The sequence below is a fragment of the Rhinopithecus roxellana genome, chromosome 6, assembly GCF_007565055.1.
Source record: "Rhinopithecus roxellana isolate Shanxi Qingling chromosome 6, ASM756505v1, whole genome shotgun sequence".
Taxonomy (NCBI): domain Eukaryota; kingdom Metazoa; phylum Chordata; class Mammalia; order Primates; family Cercopithecidae; genus Rhinopithecus; species Rhinopithecus roxellana.
The window spans coordinates 52,963,814-52,987,250 of record NC_044554.1 but is presented as its reverse complement, the minus strand read 5'-3'; the positions used below and the strand labels follow the sequence as shown (position 1 = coordinate 52,987,250).

The following is a 23,437-nucleotide window of genomic DNA, read 5'->3' as shown; positions in this document are numbered from 1 at the left end:
CACCCACTGTCCAACAAGCCCCAGTAAGATGAACCCAGTACCTCAGTTGGAAATGCAGAAATCACCCATCTTCTGTGTCACTCATGCTGGGAGCTGTAGACTGGAGCTGTTCCCATTTGGCCATCTTGGAACCCTCCCAGTCAGCATTTCCTTCTTTTATAAGGCTGAGTAGTATTCCACCGTGAGTATGTAACACACTTTATCTATTCACCTGCTGATGGACACCTGGGTTGCTTGGTCTACCTTCTGGCTACTGCGGATAATGCTGCTATCAACATTGATGCACAAATACCTGTTTGAGTCCCTGCTATCAATTCTTTTTTTTTTTTTTTTTTGAGGCAGAGTCTCACTCTGTCGCCCAGGCTGGAGTGCAGTGGCGCGATTTCGGCTCATTGCAAGCTCCGCCTCCCGGGTTCACGCCATTCTCCTGCCTCAGCCTCCTTAGGAGCTGGGACTACAGGCGCCCACCACCACGCCCGGCTAATTTTTTGTATTTTTAGTAGAGACGGGGTTTCACCATGGTCTCGATCTCCTGACCTTGTGATCCGCCCGCCTCGGCCTCCCAAAGTGCTGGGATTACAGGCGTGAGCCACCGCGCCCGGTCCCTGCTATCAATTCTTTTAGGTATACAGCCAGGACTTCTAACTATTCTAAATGGTTTTCCCTCCAGTTATTTGCTTCCAAATTATAAAATGACATGTTTATATTATTTTCAGCTTCAGATATTACTGAATTCCTATCATGCAAGATGAAGTCTTAATCCTTACACATCTCTCTTAAACATGCACATACCTCCCGTTCCTTCAATATTCAGTAAATTGGACTCAGTAAAAATTATTGATAACTCAGTGACATATAACATATTGTTATTACATTCCCTTATTCAATCACTAATTGATTCCCAAATTATCCACTAGAAGAATACAAACATTCAAACACATTTGGTGATCTAATAATTTTATATTTTTATCTGGAGACATCCTTCCTGGATAGGATTGCCAGATAAAGTATAAGACACCCAGTTAAACTTGAATTTCAGGTCATAACAAATATGGATCCTTTCATTCTCCTGATCCATCCTGGACTGGCTGCTCTCTGGGACAGTCTAATTATTCTTCCAAGTGTATTTTACCACTTTAAATTTGTAATACTAATTTAGAGTTGATTGACATTTTCAGAGATGACACTCCCATTTATTTAACTATTGTTTTACTTCCATAAGTAAAGATTTATAGTTTTTTTATATAGAATCACACCTTTCATAGTAAGTTTATTCTTCATTTTGGTTATCATGCATGATATTTATATATGTATAAACTTACATATATATTTAAGATCAGATATATGACTTTTGATACTAAACCAATTTAAATGTGACTACTATAACACTTTAAAAACAGAACATATTTTTCTCCTATATCTGAACACATTGAGAATTACATATTCTATCCATTGATATTAAACCAAGCATTTTAGTATTTTGTAAATGTATACGTCTTTTCATTCTCCAAACACAGCCTTAATGTAAGCTGTTAAATCATCAGCTGGCCTCCATTCCTCCACCTAATTTCCTCTCAATTTAAGCTAGACACTAACAGAACAACCTTCTTGAAGAATTACTTTAAAACACCCTTTCTTAAACACCAAGAATAGCTCTTAATAAATTAAAATATCTAATCAGATTTTCTGAGCTTTTATTAAAGGGCATTTACCCAAGCATCTCCTTGCCCCACTCTACTGCTTATCATCCCTCTCTCCATCCCTAGCTTGACTCACTCACCTTACATTTCTTCTCTTGTTCTAACGATACAAACATGTATTCCTCTCTGGGTAGCTGAAATTAATTGGATCTAAAAGTTCTACTGTTTATACTCCGTATTTTTTATTTTTTTAAGTATCCTAAAGTAACCTGGTAACTGTTTCCTTATTACTTCATGAGCATATAATATTACAAGTCTCTCTCAAGGACTTCAGAAGCCTGAAAACCTGAGAAACCTCCAAATACTCAGCTCATTATATTTCTTCTAAGTGTGTAAGAGTTTTGAAATACTTGCAGAGTGGGGATAGATCCATTTGCTTCTCAAAGCAGATAATAATCAAGCATTTACATGACAGTTTCTACTCTTACCTCTATTGCTCGAATTACTTTAGAAAGTTCTTTAATAAGGTGTCCAGGTCTAACATTGTCTGGAATTTCAAAGGCATGTTCAGATACAAGCTGTATTTGGATTAACAAAAATAAGAAAACCAAAGTTATTTACACTTTAATATGTAAAAACAAATTTACTAAACCAATTTTTGGATTCTCTAGACTGTTACAGACATCACCAAATACTAGTAAGCCAGGTTTCAGAGTTCGTGTAGCTGGTATAATGCCTTCTAAGGAGATTCTCATTAACATACAAAATCCTCTTAGACTGTGTTAAAAACAGACTTGTCTCACAGTTAATTTTGCTTTATATTGAGTAGTAACCTTGTACTCTATTCCTCAAAGCCTACTGTAATTCTAACTACTACTACTAATTAGTAAAGTAACAAATTAAGCTTAACATTTAATTCATAATGCATAAGGATTTTTAAGGAGAACACAGACACTAAAGTAATCCTAGTTTCTCTTGGGAAGTCTAATTTGAATACATTTTTGTACTTTTTTTTCTTTTAATAGGCAAAAGTAAAATAGAAGAGATCCCATCAATAAGAAAGGGGAAGGCTGGGCACAGTGACTCACGCTTGTAATCCCAGCACTTTGGGAGGCCGAGGCTGGTGGATCACCTGAGGTCAGGAGTTCCAGACCAGCCTGGCCAACATGGTGAAATCCCGTCTCTACCAAAAAATACAAAAATTAGCCAGGTGTGGAATCCCAACTACTCGGGAGGCTGAGATAGGAGAATCACTTGAACCCAGGAAGCAAAGGCTGCAGTGAGCAGAGATTGTGCCACTGCACAACAGAGTGAGACTCCGTCTCAAAAAAAAAAAAAAAAAAAGCTCTAAAGGCAATTCTGATAAAGTGATAAAGTCACAAATTTGAGAATCACACATCTAAAGCCTTCAGTAGGAAACAAATTATACAGTTTTGGCAACATATGCTTTATTTTGTTTTTATCTTGTTAAACAGTTTTAAATTTGCTTATGGCTTTCCTTGTCACCTAGACAATAAGGTCTTTCACAGCGGAGGACATGATTTTTATTTTCCTAAATACTTCCACAGTGTTGTGTGCTGGTAGATATGACGCAATGATAATACAGTGAAAAGGGGAGTATAAAATTATGGGGACAGTAACCTATTAATTACTGTCTCCCAGTATTTCTTAAGAGCAAGATTTTTATTTCAAGGGGACAATCAAGAAATAAATACGGACACAGCCAGGTGCAGTGGCTCATGACTATAATCCCAGCACTTTGGGAGGCCAAGGTGGGTGGATCACCTGAGGTCAGGAGCTCAAGACCAGCCTGGCCAACATGGTGAAACCTCATTTCTACAAAAAAATACAAAAATTAGCTGGGCATGGTGGCATGTGCCTGTAGTCCCAACTACTTAGGAAGCTGAGGCAGGAGAATCACTCGAACCCAGGAGGCAGAGGCTGCAGTGAGCCGAGATCGCACCACTGCACTCCAGCCTGGGCAACAGATCGAGACTCTGTTAAAAAAAAAAAAAAAGAAAAGAAAATATAGACATGTATTTTCATCAGCTCACATATGCATGTATCACCTATTAAAGTATTATGTGCAAAGTTCCATGGAGTTACAATAAAGATGAGAAAGACAGTCCCTGTTCAAGAGCTCACAGACTCAGTTGAAAGAAACATGAATATATTATTTTATAAACATTTGTTTTAAGCCCATAGGCACAAGAAATACAGCATGGATGCATAAGGGAAGGAAACACTAATTCTAAATGGAGATCTGGAGGTGGTGGGATTCAAATGCAGACAACTAGCTCATATTTTCATGAAAATGGAAAGCTCATGCTTGAAATTTGGACTCTCCTTTCCTTCACTTTTATATAAATCTAGCAGAGTGGTAAAAAGCATAGGCTTTGCAGTCCCAGAGATCTAAGTTTTAAGTCCTAACTTCACCAGTTCTCTTGAGCAAGTTACTTAACTCTTTGAACCCTGGCTTTCCCATATGTAGAATTGTGGTACCAATAGCACCTAGACCTCACACAGTTGGCTTTGAGGATTAAATGAGATTATGTGTATAAAGACAAAGCACAGTGCTCTCAGCACACTATAGCACAACTATAAGAGCTCAATGTTATTTATTATTATTCCGTATCTATATGTTCATTTCTTAGTCAATTTCCTAAATATACTTTACTTTCTTTTCCAGATCAAAGATTAAAGAAATATCTAAATACTTTATTCTCATAACAGAAACCAGTACGTTTGTATATACTGAATAATAAAATGGAGGTTGCATATAAAGCATGATTTCTATTCCCTCTACTACTGGCATTCACATGTGCTGCCAAAATAGCACAAGGACTCTGTTTTCCTAACCTTGCAACATAAAACACAGTGATTTCACTGTTGAAATAACTTACTTCTTTTTTCATCCATAATTTTAAAGCAGTATGCAGTGCTTTCACTCCCTGTACTAGGTAAGTTTGAGGCTGGAAACCATCTTCTCTCAGTTCTGTAGGAATGGAAATGGGGTGAGAAAAAAAAGTTAAAATGTTCTAAAGTTAAAAGAATTAACTTCAGATTTTGAATAACCACCAAATATAAAACTATCCAACTTCCAAATTAATAAAAAGATAAAAAAGTAAAATATGAAACGATCAATCCAAAAAGACAAGAAAGAAAAAGAAACAGAATTACATTAAGTGTAATTTACTAAATACTCCAGTTAAAAGACCATTTCACTGGATTTAATTTTTTTGTGTAGAGATGGGGTCTCAGTATTTTGCTCAGGCTGGTCTCAAACTCCTGGCTTCAAGCAGTCCTCGAGCCCTGGCCTTCCAAAGTGCTGGGATTATAGGTGTGAGCTGCTGTATCCGGCTAGATTTTTAAATAAGCTAAATATGCATACATACCATATTTAAAAATATAGAAAGGTTTCAAATAAAAGGATGGGGAAAAGATACCAAGAGTCCAAAAGAAAGGGGGTGTAACTGTCATTAACAAAGGGTTATTTCATAATGACCAAAGATTCAATTCACCAGAAAGACATATGTAACCACTTAGAATTTGTACTGAATAACACAATATGAAAATATAGAAAACAGTAACTAGACAGAACTACATGGGGAAATAACTCCACAATCACAGCAGAAGATTTTCAAATATTTCTCTTGGTAAGAGATAAAGTGAACCAAAAACAAAAAAATCAGTAGGCATATATTCAATTTGAACAATATAAAGTTGATTCAATGGCCATAAATAGAATATTGTACCCAGCAACTGCAGAATACACATTCTTTTCAAACACACACAGAACACTTACAAAACTCAACCATATTCTAGGACCATAAACAAGTCTCATCCAAGTCCAAGATCTAAACCATATATATGTTCATAATGCAGGTAAGCTAAAGAAAGCCTCTATGTTTAGAAATTAAGAAATGCAGATATTAAAAAATAGACCAACATTTGGATCAAAGAAAAACACTGGAAATCAGACAATATGTTGGTTAAATAACGAAAACATATCAAAATGTGTTGTATACTATACATACAGGGAAATGTACAGCTTTAAATATTTATGTTAGAAGGCTGAAAATTAATGAACTGAAGACCCACAAAAAAGTTTTAATACCAAAAAAACGGATAAAAATCATAAGCAAAAATTAACAAAGCAGCAAACAGAGCCTCAAACAAGTTCTTTAAAAAAACCAACAAAATTAATATAAAGAGAAAACAGGCACGAATATCCAGTATGGAGAATAGAAATAATGTCATTACAAATGCCACAGATATTTAGTAGGTAAGAGGATAACATGAAGAACTTTATGCCAACAAATGTCAAATTTTAGATGTAATTTCTAGATATATTTTAAGAAAATAATTTATACAAATGAACTCAATAATTAGTTGGTAAACCTTTATGGTCATTTAATCACTAAAGATATTGACTCAGTAGTCAAAAATCTTCCCACAAAGAAAACTATAGACCCAGATCATCAGTGAGTTCTATTAGTCATTCAAAAAAGAAATCATTCCAACTGTACACAAACTTCTCCAGAGATCAGAAACAGAAGGAACAATCCCAACATTTTGTCTAAGGCTAGCATAACTTTTTTTTTTTTTTTTTTTTTTAAGACGGAGTCTCACTGTGTCGCCCAGGCTGGAGTGCAGTGGCGGGATCTCAGCTCACTGCAAGCTCCGCCTCCCGGGTTTACACCATTCTCCTGCCTCAGCCTCCTGAGTAGCTGTGATTACAGGCGCCTGCCACCTCGCCCGGCTAGTTTTTTGTATTTTTTTAGTAGAGACGGGGTTTCACCACGTTAGCCAGGATGGTCTCGATCTCCTGACCTCGTGATCCTCCCGTCTCGGCCTCCCAAAGTGCTGGGATTACAGGCTTGAGCCACCGTGCCCAGCCGGCTAGCATAACTTTTATACCAAAATCTAACAAGGACAGTCTGAGAAAACAAAGCACAAGCCAATTTCACTCATGTGCCAAAATCAAACAAATACACACACACGCACACACCCATATGTAATACATAATTATATATAGAATATATAAAATATAAGCATATAGATAGAATACAAACAATATACTAACCTAATGGTATATAAAAATTACAGGTTGAGTTAATATTAGAAAATAAATTAATAGAACCACTAAATTAAAAGGTTAAAGAAGAAAAATTATGGAGCTTTTCATATACGCAGGCAAAGTTTTTGATAAAAATTAAACTACCACTGATCATTTTTTAAAAGAAAGGAAAAAAACAACCTCTTAGCTAGCTTAGAATAGACAAGCATTTGATAAAGGTTATCAACAAAAAGCCTACAACAAAGGTAATAATGGCGAAAGATTGAAAGCTTTCCTTCTGAGACTGAGAACAAAGACAGAGCTGCCCACCTTTGCCATTTCTATTCACTATTTCCCTGGAGGTCCTAGACAACCCGGTAAAGCAGTGAAAAAAAAAAGATAGAAATATTAGAAAAGAAGGAACAAGACTATCATTATTCAACGCCGATGTATATGACTGTGTATTAGAGAATCAAACAAAAGCCTCAGATAAATGATTAAAGAATAGATTTTAACAAGGTTGCTAAAATCAGTATAAAAAGTAACTGCTTCTATATTCCAGTATCACATGGTTAGTAAGTTGAGCCATATGAAACTGCTAATATTTTGACTATATTTGAAGTAAAAAACAGAAATGACATGTAAGTTCAACCATATGTATATACATAGTAATGACTGATATGGTTTGGATCTGCATCCCCACCCAAATCTCATATTCAATTGTAATCCCCAAATGTTAGAGGTGGGGCCTGGTGGGAGGTGATTTGATCATGGGGCTGGATCCTTCATGAATGGTTTTGCACCATCCTCTTGTGTTGTTCTTGTGACAATTGAGTTCTTGTGAGATCTGGTTGTTTTAAAGTGTGCAGCACCTCCCCCTTCACCCTATCTTGCTCCTGTTCCCCCTTTGCCTTCCACCATAGTTATGTCTCCTGAGGCCTCCCCAGAAGCTAAGCAGATGCCAGCATCGTGCTTCCTGTAGAGCCTGAGGAACCCTGAACCAATCAAACCTCTTTTCTTTATTACCCAGTCTCAGTTATTTCTTTATAGCAATGCAAGAACAGACTAATACAGTATGTGTTTTTATAATAGCACTAACAAAAAGAACTACTTTGGAATAAATCTAGCAAGAGATATCTATGCAATATTTTTATGAAGAAAAAATAAGAAATGCCAAAAGACATTAAAGATCTAAATACACAGAGATGTTCCATGTCATTTTTAGAAAACTCAGTATTTATGACATCAAATTTTGCCCAGATTGATGTCTAGAGTTAACACCTTCAAAAAAAAACAAAACAAAACAAAAAAAAAAAACAAAAAAAAAACCTCCACATTATTATTTACTTGTTTGGTTGCGTTTGGTAGGGTGGTGTTGGCTTGTAATAGGGTAACTCAAAAATTTATATGAAAATAAAAGGGGAAAGAAAAGCGAAGACATACTTGAAGAAGGAGGACCTACCAGATATCAAGTCTTATCAAAGGTTAATAAGATAGTGTGCTTGGTGGAGAGACAGACTGCTAGCCCACTGGAACAGAAGGGTGGGTGAGTATGTGTGTAGGTCCCAGGATCTACACAGGTATCAACACACGAAACAGGAGACGACCGGTGTTTATGAAGAACAGAAAAAGAATGGATTACTCAAAATATGGTGCTGGGACAAGTGGATATTTACACAAAAGCAAGTGAAAATATACTCCCACCATCCATTAAAAAAAGAAAGAAAGAAAAAGAAAAAATCAATTCCAAGTGAGTTAAAGGCCTAAATGTAAAACACAAGTAAAAGCTTTTAGAAAACAAGGATCTCTGCAAGACCTAGAGATAAGAAAGAACTACTTAAACAAGGCACAGAAAGCACTAACCATAAAAAAGTTGAAAAAAATGCTGTTTTAAATTTAAGAAATTTTGTCCTTCAGTTAAAGAGAAAATCCAAAAGGCCTATACACATATGAAAAAAACTACCCGATTCCATTAAAAATCAGGGAAATGCACATTAAAAGCACAAAGAATACTACTTTATATCCATGAGATTTGCAAAAATTATAACCTAACAATACCAAGTGTTGGCCAGAGCATAGAGCTTTGGGAACTTGCTTGTCCTGCCATGGAAATGGGAATTGGAAACAATTTGGCAGCAACTACTAAATTCTATCTATGACCTAGCAATTAGGCCTGTTTTCTGGAGCAATTCTTGCACTAGGTGACAAAGACAAGAACTTCTTAGCAGCATCTTCCATAATTGCCAAAAACCAAAAATAACTCCAAAATGTCAAACTTGCAGATCAGTGTATGTGTATATATATATATATAACATATATATATATATATATATATCTCTCTCACAGTATATTCATACAACAGAATACTCTAGCAATGAAAAAGAACTACAGCCACACACAAAAACATGGATGAATCTCACAAACAATGCTGAGTAAAAGGTTACAAGAGAATACCAGTATGAATTTATTCATAGGAAGTTTACAAATGTTGAAAATTAAATTATTTTAGCTTATAACATAGGTTTGGTAAAACTGAAGAAAAGGATTATCACAAAAGTCAGGATAATGGTTATCTCTAGAAGGGAAGCAAAAAGGTGTAATGAAAAAGGTAACAGAGCATTTCTAAGGTATTGGCAAGGCTGTTTTTGCTTAATTTGGGTAGTGGTTACCTGAGTAATAACAGCCTTATTCTTTACACAGTATGAACGTGTGTGTGATCTATATAATCGACTAGTTTAATAACAGAGTAAAGTAAATATAAATACACATAAACAAAAATGTTTTGAGTTTTTTAATCAAATTGCGATAATCTAAAACAAACAAAATATATTAGATGTGGTCCAAAATTCAGCTAAGTTGAAACAAAGGATTTTGCTTCTGCACAGTGGCTAATTTCCTTACACAAATCCAAACTGGTTCATTATTTTACTATCACTGACATCAAACACAGTAAAGAGTTTCAGATGATTCAACCTCATTTAACCCACCATATAAGCCTTAGAACAGTCTGAGAGCTGACAAACAATAGGCCACAATGTAAAGTAAAAAGGTTACGGATAAAAGAACAACATAATTTGGGGTCACAAGACCACTATTCCTGTTTCCAGGATGGATGCTTAAAACGATGGCAATTGCTATAAGGATCATTTCGTTTTTGCCTTGATGAGACTGGACTGAATCACTGTGATTGCCAGGTATTCTATACTGATCTGGCTAATAAAATGAAACATTTTAAAACAACCTACAAATACCCTTTTCTAATAATCCTTTTTTAAAAAGTCTTTAATGTACAGAGTCATGCTTTCAATCAGACCTCAATGTTTCTGAACTTTTGATGGCCTAACACAAAGACTAAACAGTTCTAAGACTAAGCAAATTGCTCCTATGGCTTCACGAGCAATGGCAAGATTTTGTCTTTCAGATAAAGCTCTTAAATTGTTTTAAGAAGTTAAAGAATGAGCTTCTCTTAGACATTAGTGGAAAAAAGACCACTGTGCATCACTCCAGGGGTACAGGCGTGTGTGTGTGTGTGTGTGTGTGTGTGTGTGTGTGTGTGTGTGTTCGTGGCTAGTTTCCCCTAGCTAACCACAAGACAGGAACTTGGAGTCTTGGGACAGGAAGAGAGAAAAGAGGGGAGAAAGTACCCTGAACCAAGTATAGAATTGCCAACCTCTTAACCAGAATGTTCAATAATTGGGATTTATTTCCACAAAATGAGGAAATTTGTGTTTTTATAAGTACATAAAAGTGTTCCTGTCCGTCTAGGCTTGCACTTAAATAGGAGACTATAAACTCTATTGTCCAGTATTTTACTGAAAACTACGTATGACAACTCTACAGTCCACTGTGACATTCCTACAGCCAAGAAAAATAACTGAAAACACGGAATGCATCAGCGATTCATGACAAGGATTCATTTCTGGAGCAAAAACTGGTCTTGTGAAGAAAGGACCTGTCCCCTTCTCATGCATGGGATTCTACCCCCATCCCATAGACCAGAAGCGCTGCCAGGACATCTCTGCGCTATGCTGTGAGGTGGGGGGTTTAGGGTACCATTGTTATATGAGTTTTATCATTTTAGTTCTGTACATCCTATCTTGGGAAGTAAATTTTTGGTTATTTCTTTTCATTTTACCTTTTCTTCTTGTTTAACTTTAAAATGGAAAAAGAAGCAAATGTTCAGAATAAACTTTACTGTTTAATCTGCTTATGTCTATTCTGAGAGTTGTCAATTATAATAGTAGCACTATTTACAAACTGACTACAAAAGTTAGACAACACAAAAAGCAGACAAACTATTCTCACTAGCACAAGAGGATGAAAAGCAGAAAACAGAAGCAAGTGACATCAGTCTCCAACTTGAGTGCTCAAAGATTATTAAACCAAAATATTAAAACATCAAAGTCTGAAATTCCACCTTTTAAAAAGTGAGTTCAAATATAAAGACAAGTTCAAAAAAGGTTTTTTTTCTTCAACTACAGAATCATAACCTGAACTTTTTTTTGGAGCCGGGGGGGAAAGACAAAGTTGCATTCTGTCGCCACTGCATGATCTCGGCTCAATGCAACCTCTGCCTCCTGGGTTCAAGTAATTCTCCCTGCCCCAGCCTCCCAAGTAGCTGGCATTACAGGCATGCACCACCATGCCCGGCTAATTTTTGTATTTTTTTTAGTGGAGACGGGGTTTCACCATGTTGGCCAGGTTGGTCTTGAACTCCTGACCTTAGGTGATCCGCCTGCCTTGGCCTCCCAAAGTGCTGGGATTACTGAAGTGAACCATTGCGCCCAGCCTAGTTTGCTTTCTTAAAAGCAAATTTGGGGAACATATGTTAGGTAACAGTCTCTCGAAATAAACTGCATTTTTGAGAGTTAGGCACTGTTACGTGCTTGATAATGTGTGCAGGCTTCTAGAGTACTAGATGGAATGAACATTTCTAATATTACCTACATTGTTCTGATCCAGGTCTTTTATAACAAATTTTTAAGAACATAGATTGTCAGGTTATGGACTAGAGACTCTAACTTGCTAAAAAAGTTCCTGGATGGGGGAAAACCATATATTTAAAAAACAAAATAGAGTGACATCCATACTCTACTAGAAAAGGGACTCTTTCTGTAAGGTGGCTATGAGCGAAGTGACAAACAATATGCATCATATCATATACAAATATGCAAATTATTAATTACCTTTCAGGGTTTCCAGCAAGTTTTTGGCTACGAACCAACATATGGCTTCAAAGAAAGGGAATTTGAAAAGATCTGGTGTTTTTAGCCTTTTCTCCATCTCATAACACCTAAATGAATTTGAAGAAATATTTAATATTAATATTAGCATTTCAAAGTTAGATAAAAGTAACCAACTTGAAAATAAGCAGGTCATGATATATAAGACCAATGAAGTATTTTACATTTCTTAGCAACATCACATGTGGACGAGACTGAATTGTGATCTTATCCAGGTTCTGACTTTAAGGAATTTGACGGTATACTTAAGAATTGTAATGGACTTCCCAGAAGATCAAGATCACACCTTTGGATTTGTATCCTAGTTTTAACAAAAGAGATTTTTACGAGGGTTCTACTACAAAAAATAAAACTGTGTGTTTCAGAAAACAGCTCCATGTATCCACAACAGTGCAATACTCACCCAAAAGTTTTATTTAGGCTCAACTAGGTATTCCAGCTCAAGACCACACTTGGCACGAATTACACAGGAGCCATCCCTCCCTCAGGGACAGCTCAGTTACAAAAAGACAAGATCCACACTTGGTAGGTGTGGGAGCTGTTTAAAGCTGCTTAAAGCCTTATGCCCTGTAAGAGCCACTCTCTCTTGTAATAACGCCACATACAGATGCATAGCTTCTAGGGATCTCTCTGAGTGTGTCAAATTACAATAGTTACCACATTCAGGCAAGTCCAAAGACATGGCTCCCTACTAGGTATTTCTAGTTCTCCCAGTCCTGATGCAGTTTATCAATCAGGAATCATTTTTACCATAAGCAGTGTTACCTAGTAAAAGTCAACACTCATTAGACTATCAGGGGAAGAGAATTATGCAAAGGTCAAATTCTCATACAGAGGAGAAACAGCTATTAATCCTTTTCCTGCAGCAAAATGAAAGCAGGTGTTTCGATAGCAGTCCTGACTTAGGGTTGCTTTTTTCTAGTACCATACGTCACATTTCAGTCTGACTAGATTTCGTTCATCTCCCTCATTGCAAAAATAGCCAAAGGAGAACACATACATTTTCACAAAATTTTGAAATTTGGAGTATTATCTGAGTAAGTTCCTTTTTGTTGTTGTTGCTTTAGATTTGAAATGCAAAGTACCCTCCTGACAAAATTTTAAAATACTACTTTTGTTAAAAGCTCCTATTATTAATAATATCTCAGGAACTATTTCCATGGAATCTCAAATAAAATATGCTATTGATTTTTTTTTAAGTTAAAAAAAAAAGAGTATCCTATTTTTAAAAAGGATAAAAGGTCATGTAAATGCTGACACAAACCTGAGCTGCATGCCAATGTTAAGGTTGTGCAGGAAGTTCCCCCCAAAAGCCATACAGTCCTGAGAAGTCAGCACAGCATGGATCCACCCTGAAATGGTTAAAAATATATAAAGCAGTCATTTTCCAATATGTAAACCAAACAAATAGGATATCTACCTGTGAAGTAACTCAAAATATCAGTATCAGTTTATTTCATATTTCAGTGCTAGAGAAGTTAATGTTTATTATAATACATAGATTTAATTAAATATTTAGTAAATGCCTATTATATGCTAGGCTGTATGCTGAGTTTGAGAAATAAGGTGAAGGTTTTTGTAGTTCTTAGTATATTTGCTTCTTTCTTTTTAAAAATAGAGATGGGGTCTCAGTTTGTTGCCCAGGCTAGTCTCAAACTCCTGGCCTCAAGTGATCCTCTCACCTTGGCCTCCCAAAGTGCTGAAATTAAGGTGTGAGCCACTGTGCCCAGCCTGTTTTTGTTTTTTAGTTTAAAAACACAACCCAATTTTATATTAAAGATTTTACTCTCAGACCAGCCAAATCTGGTTTGATTTAGAAAAGCACATTTTCCATTAGAGAACACACGAGGATTGGTGGGATACTCCATTGTCCTGGTGTCACCCTGAAATCAGTGCCCTGAAAGGACTAAGCAGAGGAGGATCAGAGGAGTCAACCTGAGACCTGACTCTGTAAGAAGGAAAAGGTAGATCACCCACATTTAATTATGAAGGGTTATGGTCCTACAAACATAGGTGTTACCAAAAAATGATATTTTGTATTCCCATACAAATGCTTACAAAGTGAGAACCATTTCTAAGACATGACATCTAACTTTTGAAAAAAGTGTTGGCAGACTTAAAGACTTCACCAGAAATAAATATATACAAACATATTTGTATGCAAATTAGCTTTTAAAATACACAAATCCCATTTTCTTTATATTTTTCATCTTTTGACCCCTCACTGAACTGTAACACAAAACAAAAACCCTCAAAGGACTCACTTTCAAGTGTGCCCATTTCTGTGCTCAAAGGCACAAAGCCTTGAGCTTGACGTTGAAACCACAAATTAGAAGTCTGTGCCAACTCCAAATCCTACACATCAGTGGTTCTCAATAGCGGCAGTACTGCCTGTTCAGGATGTTTTGGAACGTTTAGGGGCTTTTCTGATTGTCTCAATGATCTGGGAGCACTACTGGCATTTTGTGAGTGGGAGCCAGGAGTGCAACATGTGAGACAGTTCCACACAAAATGAAATTGTCCTGCATCACTCGGGACTGTCAAATTTTCCTGCGCATTCATGTAGGTACAAAGCCTGTCCTATTAACTATCTCAGCCTAGAAATTAGAACTCCATTATTATATGTCATATATATCTGTATATACAGACATGCACACACAGTATATTTTCACGGTTTTGGCACAATTTCCTGAAATACAAAAACTGTACTGTAGTTTGTTTGAAAGCTTGTCAGTTGCTGACTACCTTGGGGAAAAAAATCACTTTGCCTACAGCAGTGGTTCTCCAAATATGGTCCCCATACCAGCAGCACCTGAATCAGCCAAGAACTTGTTAGAAATGCACATTCTCAGGCTCACACCAGCTCCACAGAATCCAAACCTTGGCCATGAGGTCCAGCAATCTGTGTTGTAACCAGTCCTCCAGATGATTCTGATATTCCAGGAAGTATCAGTACCTACACCAGTGCTACTGATAGAATTCGTGTTGCCACTAACACACACCTAGATTGATTTCCTTCCTTATGCAATTACCATTTCATTCTGTTCTCTAATGCTGCCGTGCCTAAACAGGCACATACTGAAATAGCATTTCATTATAAATCACCTTTTAATTTCTTCTTTATATTCTAGTTAGGATATTAAATCAAGAAAAAAATTATTCTATGAATGTCAATTTATGATTTCGAAGAGGGTACAACAAAATACTTAATGTAAAAGCAAAAAGTAGGAAGATTTAAGGGAGGGGCCTTCACAATGTCAATCAGCCCATTCACAATGAAAATACTGATACTTATCTAGGCAAATATTCTGGTAGTTCTAAGACATGTCTTCATTTGTTCAACACACCATTATTATTATATATACCAGAGGCAAGGCTTTCAGCAGGGCCTGTGGGGACAGATCCCTGTGAACTCTACAGTCATTAGGGTCACCAAAACCAGCACATAATTCTCAAAACCACTGGTCTGGACAGTCTATACTCTACATTCATTTACATCTCAAAATGACAGACCTGATACCTATACCTGAGACTACAGCTAAGACTGATACTCAATCCTTTCTTTGAGGGTCTCTCAAGACACACCCCTTGCCTCCTAACTGTCCTGGGACAGCAGCCCAGATTCTTACAGGCTTGGTCTTTAACAGCAATGGAGAGCTGACCATAGTTAAGACTATCAAAATTAAAAACTTTTGTGCATCAAAGGACATTATCAACAAAGTGAGCAGATAACCCACAAAATGGGAGCAAATATTTGCAAATCATACATACTGATATGGGTCTAGTACATAGAACAAAGAATGCTTACAAACTCAACAATTAAAAAGGACAAATAACCCTATTATAAAATGAGCAAAGGGTTTGAATAGACATTTCTCCAAAGAGAATATGCAAATGCCTAACAAGAAAAATGCTGAGCATCATTACTCATTATGGAAATGCAAATCCAAATCATGACACATCACACCACTAGAATAGAAGGCAATTACAGCACTGGTGATGGCGTGGAGAAACTGGACTCCAAATACACTGCTGGTGGGAACGTAAAATGGTGCAGCCATTTGGAGAACGGGTCAGCAATTCCTCACGAAGTTAAATGTAGTTAAACCACGTAATGCAGTAATTCTACTACAAGCTATATTTACCCAAGAAAAATGAAAACATACCTCCACATAAAAAATTGTATATAAATGTTCAAAGCAACACTATTCAAACAGCCAAAATGTGGAAACAACCCAAATGTCCACCAACTGGTAAACGGATAAACAAAAGATGGTGAAGCTGAGTACCCCTTATCCAAAATGCTTGGAACCAGAAGTACTGATTTTTTTTTGGATCTTGGAATATTTGCATTATATACTTACCAGCTGAGCATCCCTAATCTGAAAATCCGAAACCCAAAATGCCTCAATAAGCATTTCCTCTTGAGGGTCATGCAGATGCTCAAAAGCTTTCAATTTTGGAGCAGTCAGGTTTTGGACTTTTGGATTTGGGATGCTCAACCTGTATATCCCACAAAGGAACATTACTGGGCCATGAAAAGATGAGGTAATGATACATGCTACAACATGGATGAGACTAGAAGATAATATGCTAAGTGAAAGAAGCTAGATGCAAAAGCCCACATGTTGTATGATTCCATCTACATAAAATATCCAAAGAGGCAAATCCACAGTGATAGAAAGTACATTCGTGGTTGCCAGGGGCTCAGGGGAGGTGGGAATGGAGAGTAACTGCTAAAGAGCACGGGGTTTCTTTTTGAGACAAGGAAAATGTTCTGGAATTAGTAGTTGGCTTTTAATTAGAACCTCTGGCTTTAACATGTTTGGAAAGTAGTTTTTATGACATTTGTTTGCCCAACTTTATTAATCTACTAAAAACCGCTGAGTTGTACACTTTAAAAGGGTGAATATTATGGTATGTGAATTTTTTCTCAATAAAAATAAAAACGAAGGCAAATGATATAAATACAATGCCAAAAGAAGTCCTAACTAGAGGAGAAAACCTCTAAGGAACAAAACCTAAAAAGTCCAAGATCAGAATTATTTCTTAACAAATGTGATAAAAACTACTTTCCAAACATGTTAAAGTCAGAGGTTCTAATTAAAAGCCAACTCTATGTGACTATCAATCATGGTGAGTAGGGGATGGGATGAAAACCTTACCTGTAGGAACAAATAAGGTATGTCCCTGCTTTACGACACATTTGTAGCATTTATCCACCTTATCTCCAAAGAACACCTCACTCTGGGTCACAGATGAACTCCAAGATTCGTAACGTGCCAAATTTTCATCTGTTGGCTTTATTAAATAAAAAATCTTCTCACCCTAAAAGGAAGTATCATACTATTTTTGAAAAAGGAAAAGCCACACTTAGGCTAGCCTACATTGATGCAATTTCCCAATACAAGGATACAAATTAAATTAGATAATTATCAGATTGTTTTTAGGTTCAAAAGACGTATTTCACACACCTGATCAGTAGCTATTGCCCTTAGTAAACATTTTCAAGTTTAAAGCTTCCCCTTCTCGACTGACAAGGAGTCAATAAAAAAGTGTTGAAGAAAATAGCTGCAAGACAGGAGGGCAGAGAAGCACAAACATCCCACTGACCTCCTCTCATTGTCCGGTAGAGAAGTAAATATGTGTTGACAGGCCCACAGTCATCTCCGCAAGCTTTGCCCTTTCTACTAAGATCCACAGCATAATGATTATTTTTAAAAATCTATAAATAAACTTCCTTTAGTAAACTAATTCTTTGCTTCTTCATGAAAAAAAAAAAAAAAAAAACCAGGAACCCAAGGACCCAGCATCAAATATAGCCCAGAACATTGCTGAGGCACAAGCATTTGATATAGATGAAGACTGAGTTTCTACATCAGTACTCTCCAATAGAACTTTCTGTGATGATGGAAATGTTTTGTATCTGTGCTAACCAATACAGTAGTCATTAGCCACATGTGGCTACTGAGCACTTGAAATGTGCCTAGTATAAACAAGGAACTGAATTTTTAATTACATTCCATTTTAATTATTTAAATTTAGTCACACATGGCTAGTGGTAACTGTTTTGAACAATGCAGCTCTAGATAAAGCAAGGTGAATATAAATTGAAAAGAATTGGTTTTTTGTTTGTTCGATTTTTTGAGATAGGGTTTCATTCTGTTGCCCAGGCTGGAGTGCAGTGGTGCAATCACAGCGCACTGCGGCCTAAACTTCCTGGGCTCAAGTGATCCTCCTGCCTCAGCCTCTTGAGTAGCTGTGACTATAGGCATGAGCCACCACACCTGGCTAATTTTTTTATTTTTATTTTTAGAGACAGGGTCTTGCTCTGTTGCCCAGGCTGGAGTAAAGTGGAGTGATCACAGCATGCTGCAGCCTCAACTTCCTGGGCTCAAGTGATCCTCCTGCCTTAGCCTCTTGAGTAGCTGTGACTACAGGGATGAGCCATCATGCCTGGCTACTTTATTTTTATTTTTAGAGACAGGGTCTGACTACAGGGATGAGCCATCATGCCTGGCTACTTTATTTTTATTTTTAGAGACAGGGTCTCACTATGTTGCTCAGGCTGGTCTTGAACTCCTGGGCTCAAATAATCTTCCTGGGTTGGCCTGCTCTCAAAGTGCTGGGATTACGGGTGTAAGCCACCACACCCAGCCAAGAACTGGTATTTTTATGGCATTCCTGACTTATCCAACAAGCTATCCTAGCCCAACATTAAGGCCAGAAGCAATTATTACTGTAATTTTGCTCCTTCATAGATGTTTAATTCAGAGATTAAAGGATAATTAACCAGGGGGAAAAGAATCAAAAAGAGACAAAAGGCTAAAAGAAACCAACTTAAAAGATGAGGGCAGAAAGTAAATCTAATATAAATTTAGAAGTCATGGCTCTTCCATTATTTGAGATTTTTTTTAAAAATCGTACGTTTAAAGGCAAAGTGAGAGTTCCTGGTTAAAAAGTAAAAAAAACAAAAAACAAAAAAAAAAACTTCCCCTTTTACAAGTAACATTTATAAGAAATGACTATACCATTGAAAAACTAGGGCTATCTGTTTGTCAGTGAGAGAACAAAAAATACCCCAATCTTACCCAGAGGACATGGTACCAGACTGAAGTTCCACCGAAGTCAATGTGGAAATCTGTATAGCTGTCTTGAACTCCCATTAAGCAGTATTTCTGAACAAATGGCTTGGGAAAGACTGAATCATCTGGCCAATAATTTTCCACCCAGGAAAGTTTTTTGGCTATATCAGGGACCTCCACCAATTCAGACATCCTTTTAAAAAAGAAACACACACACATACCCACATCATGCCAATTAAAAATTCTTAAAAACTGCTTCTCCCATCTATTCCCAAACCAAATAATTAAATGGAATTTAAGGTTAACAACAACACTTAAAAGTTTAAAACAAATGTTTTTTGTTTTTGAGACTCAGTCTTGCTCTGTTGCCTAGGCTGGAGTGCGGTGGCGTGATCTCGGCTCACTGCAAACTCTGTCCTGCCAGGTTCAAGAGATTCTCATGCCTCAGCCTCTCTGAGTAGCTGGGATTACAGGCATGTGCCACCACACCCAGCTGATTTTTGTATTTTTAGTAGAGAGGGGATTACGCCATGTTGGCCAGGCTGGTTTTGAACTCCTGGCATCAAGCGATCCACCCACCTTGGCCTCCCAAAATGCTGGGATTACAGGCATAAGCCACTGTGCCCAGCCACAAGTTTAAAATACATCTTATTTCTAAACATCTCTGAGCGTCCCAATGCAAAATTTATAACACTGCTACCACTGGACAACTTTAGAAGTCACAACTATGTTTCTTCCTAAAATAAATACATCATTAAACTACATTTAGCTAACACTCAGAATGCTAAACCAAAATGCCCAGAACTACTCACTTTGTATCTGAAAATTCAAGGCTGATCACATTTAACACTTTTGGTCTGTTAGGATTCATGAAGTATTTAACGTAATTGTGAAGTGTCATCTTGCTGTCTGCCTGTCTCGCCACATCAATGACATCTATCACTTTGTCACCACCTGCAGAGAAAAATTACAGTCTTCTTATTGGACTCAAGAGTTACATCAGCAGATGCCTTAATCAAAAAATATTTTAACTTAGTATGATATTTAAATCAAGTATAAAACTACGTAGTCTAGACAAAGATTTTCCCTATACTCTTAATTTCTCAAGTTCAATTGGACCTTTCAGGAAAAAAGGGACAATTTTTTAGAGGAAAAGGAAAGCAGTAAGACAGAGTTGCATAATTTACACCGAACATAAAAATGTATACGGCTTATAAAGCTTTCTGTATAGCAATGATATCTTGGTGTACAGCTCATAATGACAAGAAATACATTACATTGGCATGTAGAAATCGTGCAACATTTTCTGGATTTCAGTTTTCTCAGGCATAAAGTGGGGAGACTGACTTCTCCCTTTCAATTTTGTAACACTTAAAATATTCTAAGGCTATCATTTCAAAAAAAACACATCACTCATTGGGGAATTAGCATGCAACTTGACCAGGATATTTTCTGCCCTCCTGGTATTGTCTTCTTATATTCTCCTTCAAGAAAAAATTAGTGATTGGGAAGCAAACATCAGTTCACATTAGTACCAGTGTCTGAAGGCCTGAGTTCCAAATTGTGATTAATTTACAGCTTTCGTATAAATCCATGAGGTAATGTTTACAGACCACTGCACTGCTACACTAGGAAGCACAAATAGTTTGACAATGGACTATGGGATAAGGTAGAATTCAAAATATGGCAATACTTAACCAATCTGAAATAAGAAAACAAATAAACGCCATTTTCTTACTTTAATGCAACTTCATATAGGTTTAGAAAGTCCTGCCTTATAGACTTCTTTATCTTCAGGAAGTAACACGGTTCTGTTTATAGTATTTAACTGAAGTGCTCTGCGGCACCAAAAAGTTAGCTATCAAGCAGTTTGAGCATTTCTTTCCTGCACATGTATTACACTAGCTATTTGTTTTGCAGTTGCTATCTATGCAAATAGCTTCAGGTTAATCCTTAGCCCCGTCCTCTTACTTGTCAAATATTCAAATTTAGCTGAATGTGAAGTTATAATATTTAGATAGATTTCCTCAGTGAAACAATAATCTATGAGAATTGTTAACCAACGGCTCAATAAAGGGACAAGTTCTCAGATATTCCATGCTGAGGAGATAATGTAGTAAATATACAATTTTGAGTCAAAATAGATTTGGGATCTAATCTCAAACATTCTCTATCTACTGCTGACAAGGAGTAACATCTACATATAGTCAGCTTTATCTATAAATATCATGAGAATGAATGAAATGACTGAAAATGTCAACAACGTGGCAAGGAGTAAAGGGTTTCCCCCTTTATTTCTCATGTCTTTCTGTTTCTTTGGGAAATTTTCAAAATCACAAATTAAGTCCAGACATCATTAAATGGCAATATTTACCAAGTCATTACTATAAAAACAGGATTGAAAATGATCTGCTCTTTTTACCACCTTTCCTCTAAGCAGCAGCAGGTCACAAAGCAGACTATAGAGGACTAACTGTGCAGCTGGTATACTGGGATCTGGGAATTTTGCACCTGTATTCTACAAATGCCTACAATCAATCCAATTTTCCAATATCTTCTTCCTGGTATCTATATCTATCCCTCAGTAATGATTTTCCCTAAGCAAGTATCAGAAAACTTAATGGCACAAAAGAAAGCAGCAGGATGAGGCTGAGTAAATAGGAACAAGTAAAATGTGTCATTCTGTTTTTCTGGCAGTTGTAGGTCTGCTGAGAAAAACTAGTTTTCAATATAGATGATACTGAGTCTCACTTTTCTGAGCAGAAAACTAAACTAAATTGACATTTCTTCATTTAACTTTTAATATTACCAGGACTATAATTTTTACTTTTACCACGTTTTCCCAGGTACTTAAAGAAATAAAGTTCGTACCTACATAACGTTCCACATCCATCACAGAAAATGTAGGTGGAGGGAGCCTGAGTCCTAGGTCATCTAATTTAGGGACATTAATAGGGACATCAAATCCATGTTTCTCCAGATATCTTTGTGTCAGCTGGCTGCCATGCATCTTTACAATTATTTCATCGGCACTAAGGAAAAACATAAGAATAAAATGTCATTTTTATTGGTAAGTTCAGTTTAAAAAAAAAACTGTGGTGATGGGTTAATTCATATACTGGATTATCTATATCACTGGATCTTAACCTATCATATCTCATTCTTCTTTTAATGACAAATGTTTTATAAATCTCCTTTTGCTATCCTAAACTAAAATTTATAATATAATATACATAATTCAATACATATAATTAGAAATATATATAAAGTCCTCTAAATGCAAAAAAAAAAAAAAATCAACCTAGTTTATAGTAAAATATGTACAAGTTGAGTATCCCTAATCCAAAAATACAAACTCTAAAATGCTCCAAAATCCGAAATGTTTTGAGCGTTCATATGATGCTCAAAGGAAGTGCTTATTGGAGCATTTCAGATTTTCAGATTAGGGATGCTCAGTTGCTAAGTATAATGCAAATGTTCCAAAATCCAAAAAAAAAAAAAAAAGTCTGAAATCGTTTCTGAAACACTTCTGTTCCTTAGCATTTTGGATAAGGGATACTCAACCTGTATTTCAGTATGTAAACTACACTAGAAGACATAATAAAATAATAGGATGCTTACAACTAGTTGTAATGAATGGTTAGATTTAAGTTAAGTGAAACACCAGAAGCCACTTGATACAGGCTGCGTAGAAATTTGGAAGAAGAAAAGGTAGAGTGTGCATTAGAATAAAAACTAGTCAGGCCAGGCACGGTGGCTCACGTCTGTAATTCCCAGCACTTTGGGAGGCTGAGGTGAGTGGATCACCTAAGGTCAGGAGTTCGAGACCAGCCTGACCAACATGGTGAAACCTCGTCTCTACTAAAAATACAAACATTAGCTGGGTGTGTTGGTGGGCATCTGTAATCCCAGCTACTTGGGAGGCTGAGGCAGGAGAATCGCTTGAACCTGGGAGACGGAGATTGCAGTGAGCCGAGATTGCGCCATTGCACTCTAGCCTGAGTGACAAGAGCAAAACTCCATCTCAAAAATAAATAAATACATAAATAAATAAAAACAAAAACTAGTCAGATTTTATCTGACTATAAAATTCTACACAAATATCTAAAGTCTAACGGAACATAGAACAATTAATTCTTACTCTGCATACTGGAAGATGACTAGCATCCCTGGTCCCTGCCCACTGAGACAAGTGTCCAATATGCTCCCATTGAAAACTACCGATTTAAATGATCCGTTACAACCAGTATTTAGTAAGTCTTTTTTTTGAGATGGAGTCTCGCTCTGTAGCCCAGGCTGGAGTGCGGTGGCACGATCTCAGCTCATTGCAAGCTCCGCCTCCCGGGTTCAGGACATTCTCCTGCCTCAGCCTCCCGAGTAGCTGGGACTACAGGTGCCTGCCACCATGAC

The 23,437-nt window shown here is 36.7% G+C and overlaps 1 protein-coding gene across 1 annotated transcript in view; it reads right to left on the bottom strand.

Moving 5' to 3' along the window:
* KDM7A (lysine demethylase 7A) overlaps positions 1 to 23,437 on the bottom strand; it is a 92,419-nt gene that overhangs the window by 20,574 nt on the left and 48,408 nt on the right. Inside the window, exons 4-11 of the mRNA XM_030932804.1 lie at positions 21,899 to 22,059; positions 19,840 to 19,981; positions 19,034 to 19,220; positions 17,108 to 17,270; positions 13,207 to 13,294; positions 11,886 to 11,992; positions 4,544 to 4,635; positions 2,129 to 2,218 (exon numbers count right to left, since the gene is read on the bottom strand). Coding sequence (XP_030788664.1) covers positions 2,129 to 2,218; positions 4,544 to 4,635; positions 11,886 to 11,992; positions 13,207 to 13,294; positions 17,108 to 17,270; positions 19,034 to 19,220; positions 19,840 to 19,981; positions 21,899 to 22,059 — 1,030 coding nt within the window. The remainder of the gene's footprint in view (positions 1 to 2,128; positions 2,219 to 4,543; positions 4,636 to 11,885; positions 11,993 to 13,206; positions 13,295 to 17,107; positions 17,271 to 19,033; positions 19,221 to 19,839; positions 19,982 to 21,898; positions 22,060 to 23,437) is intronic.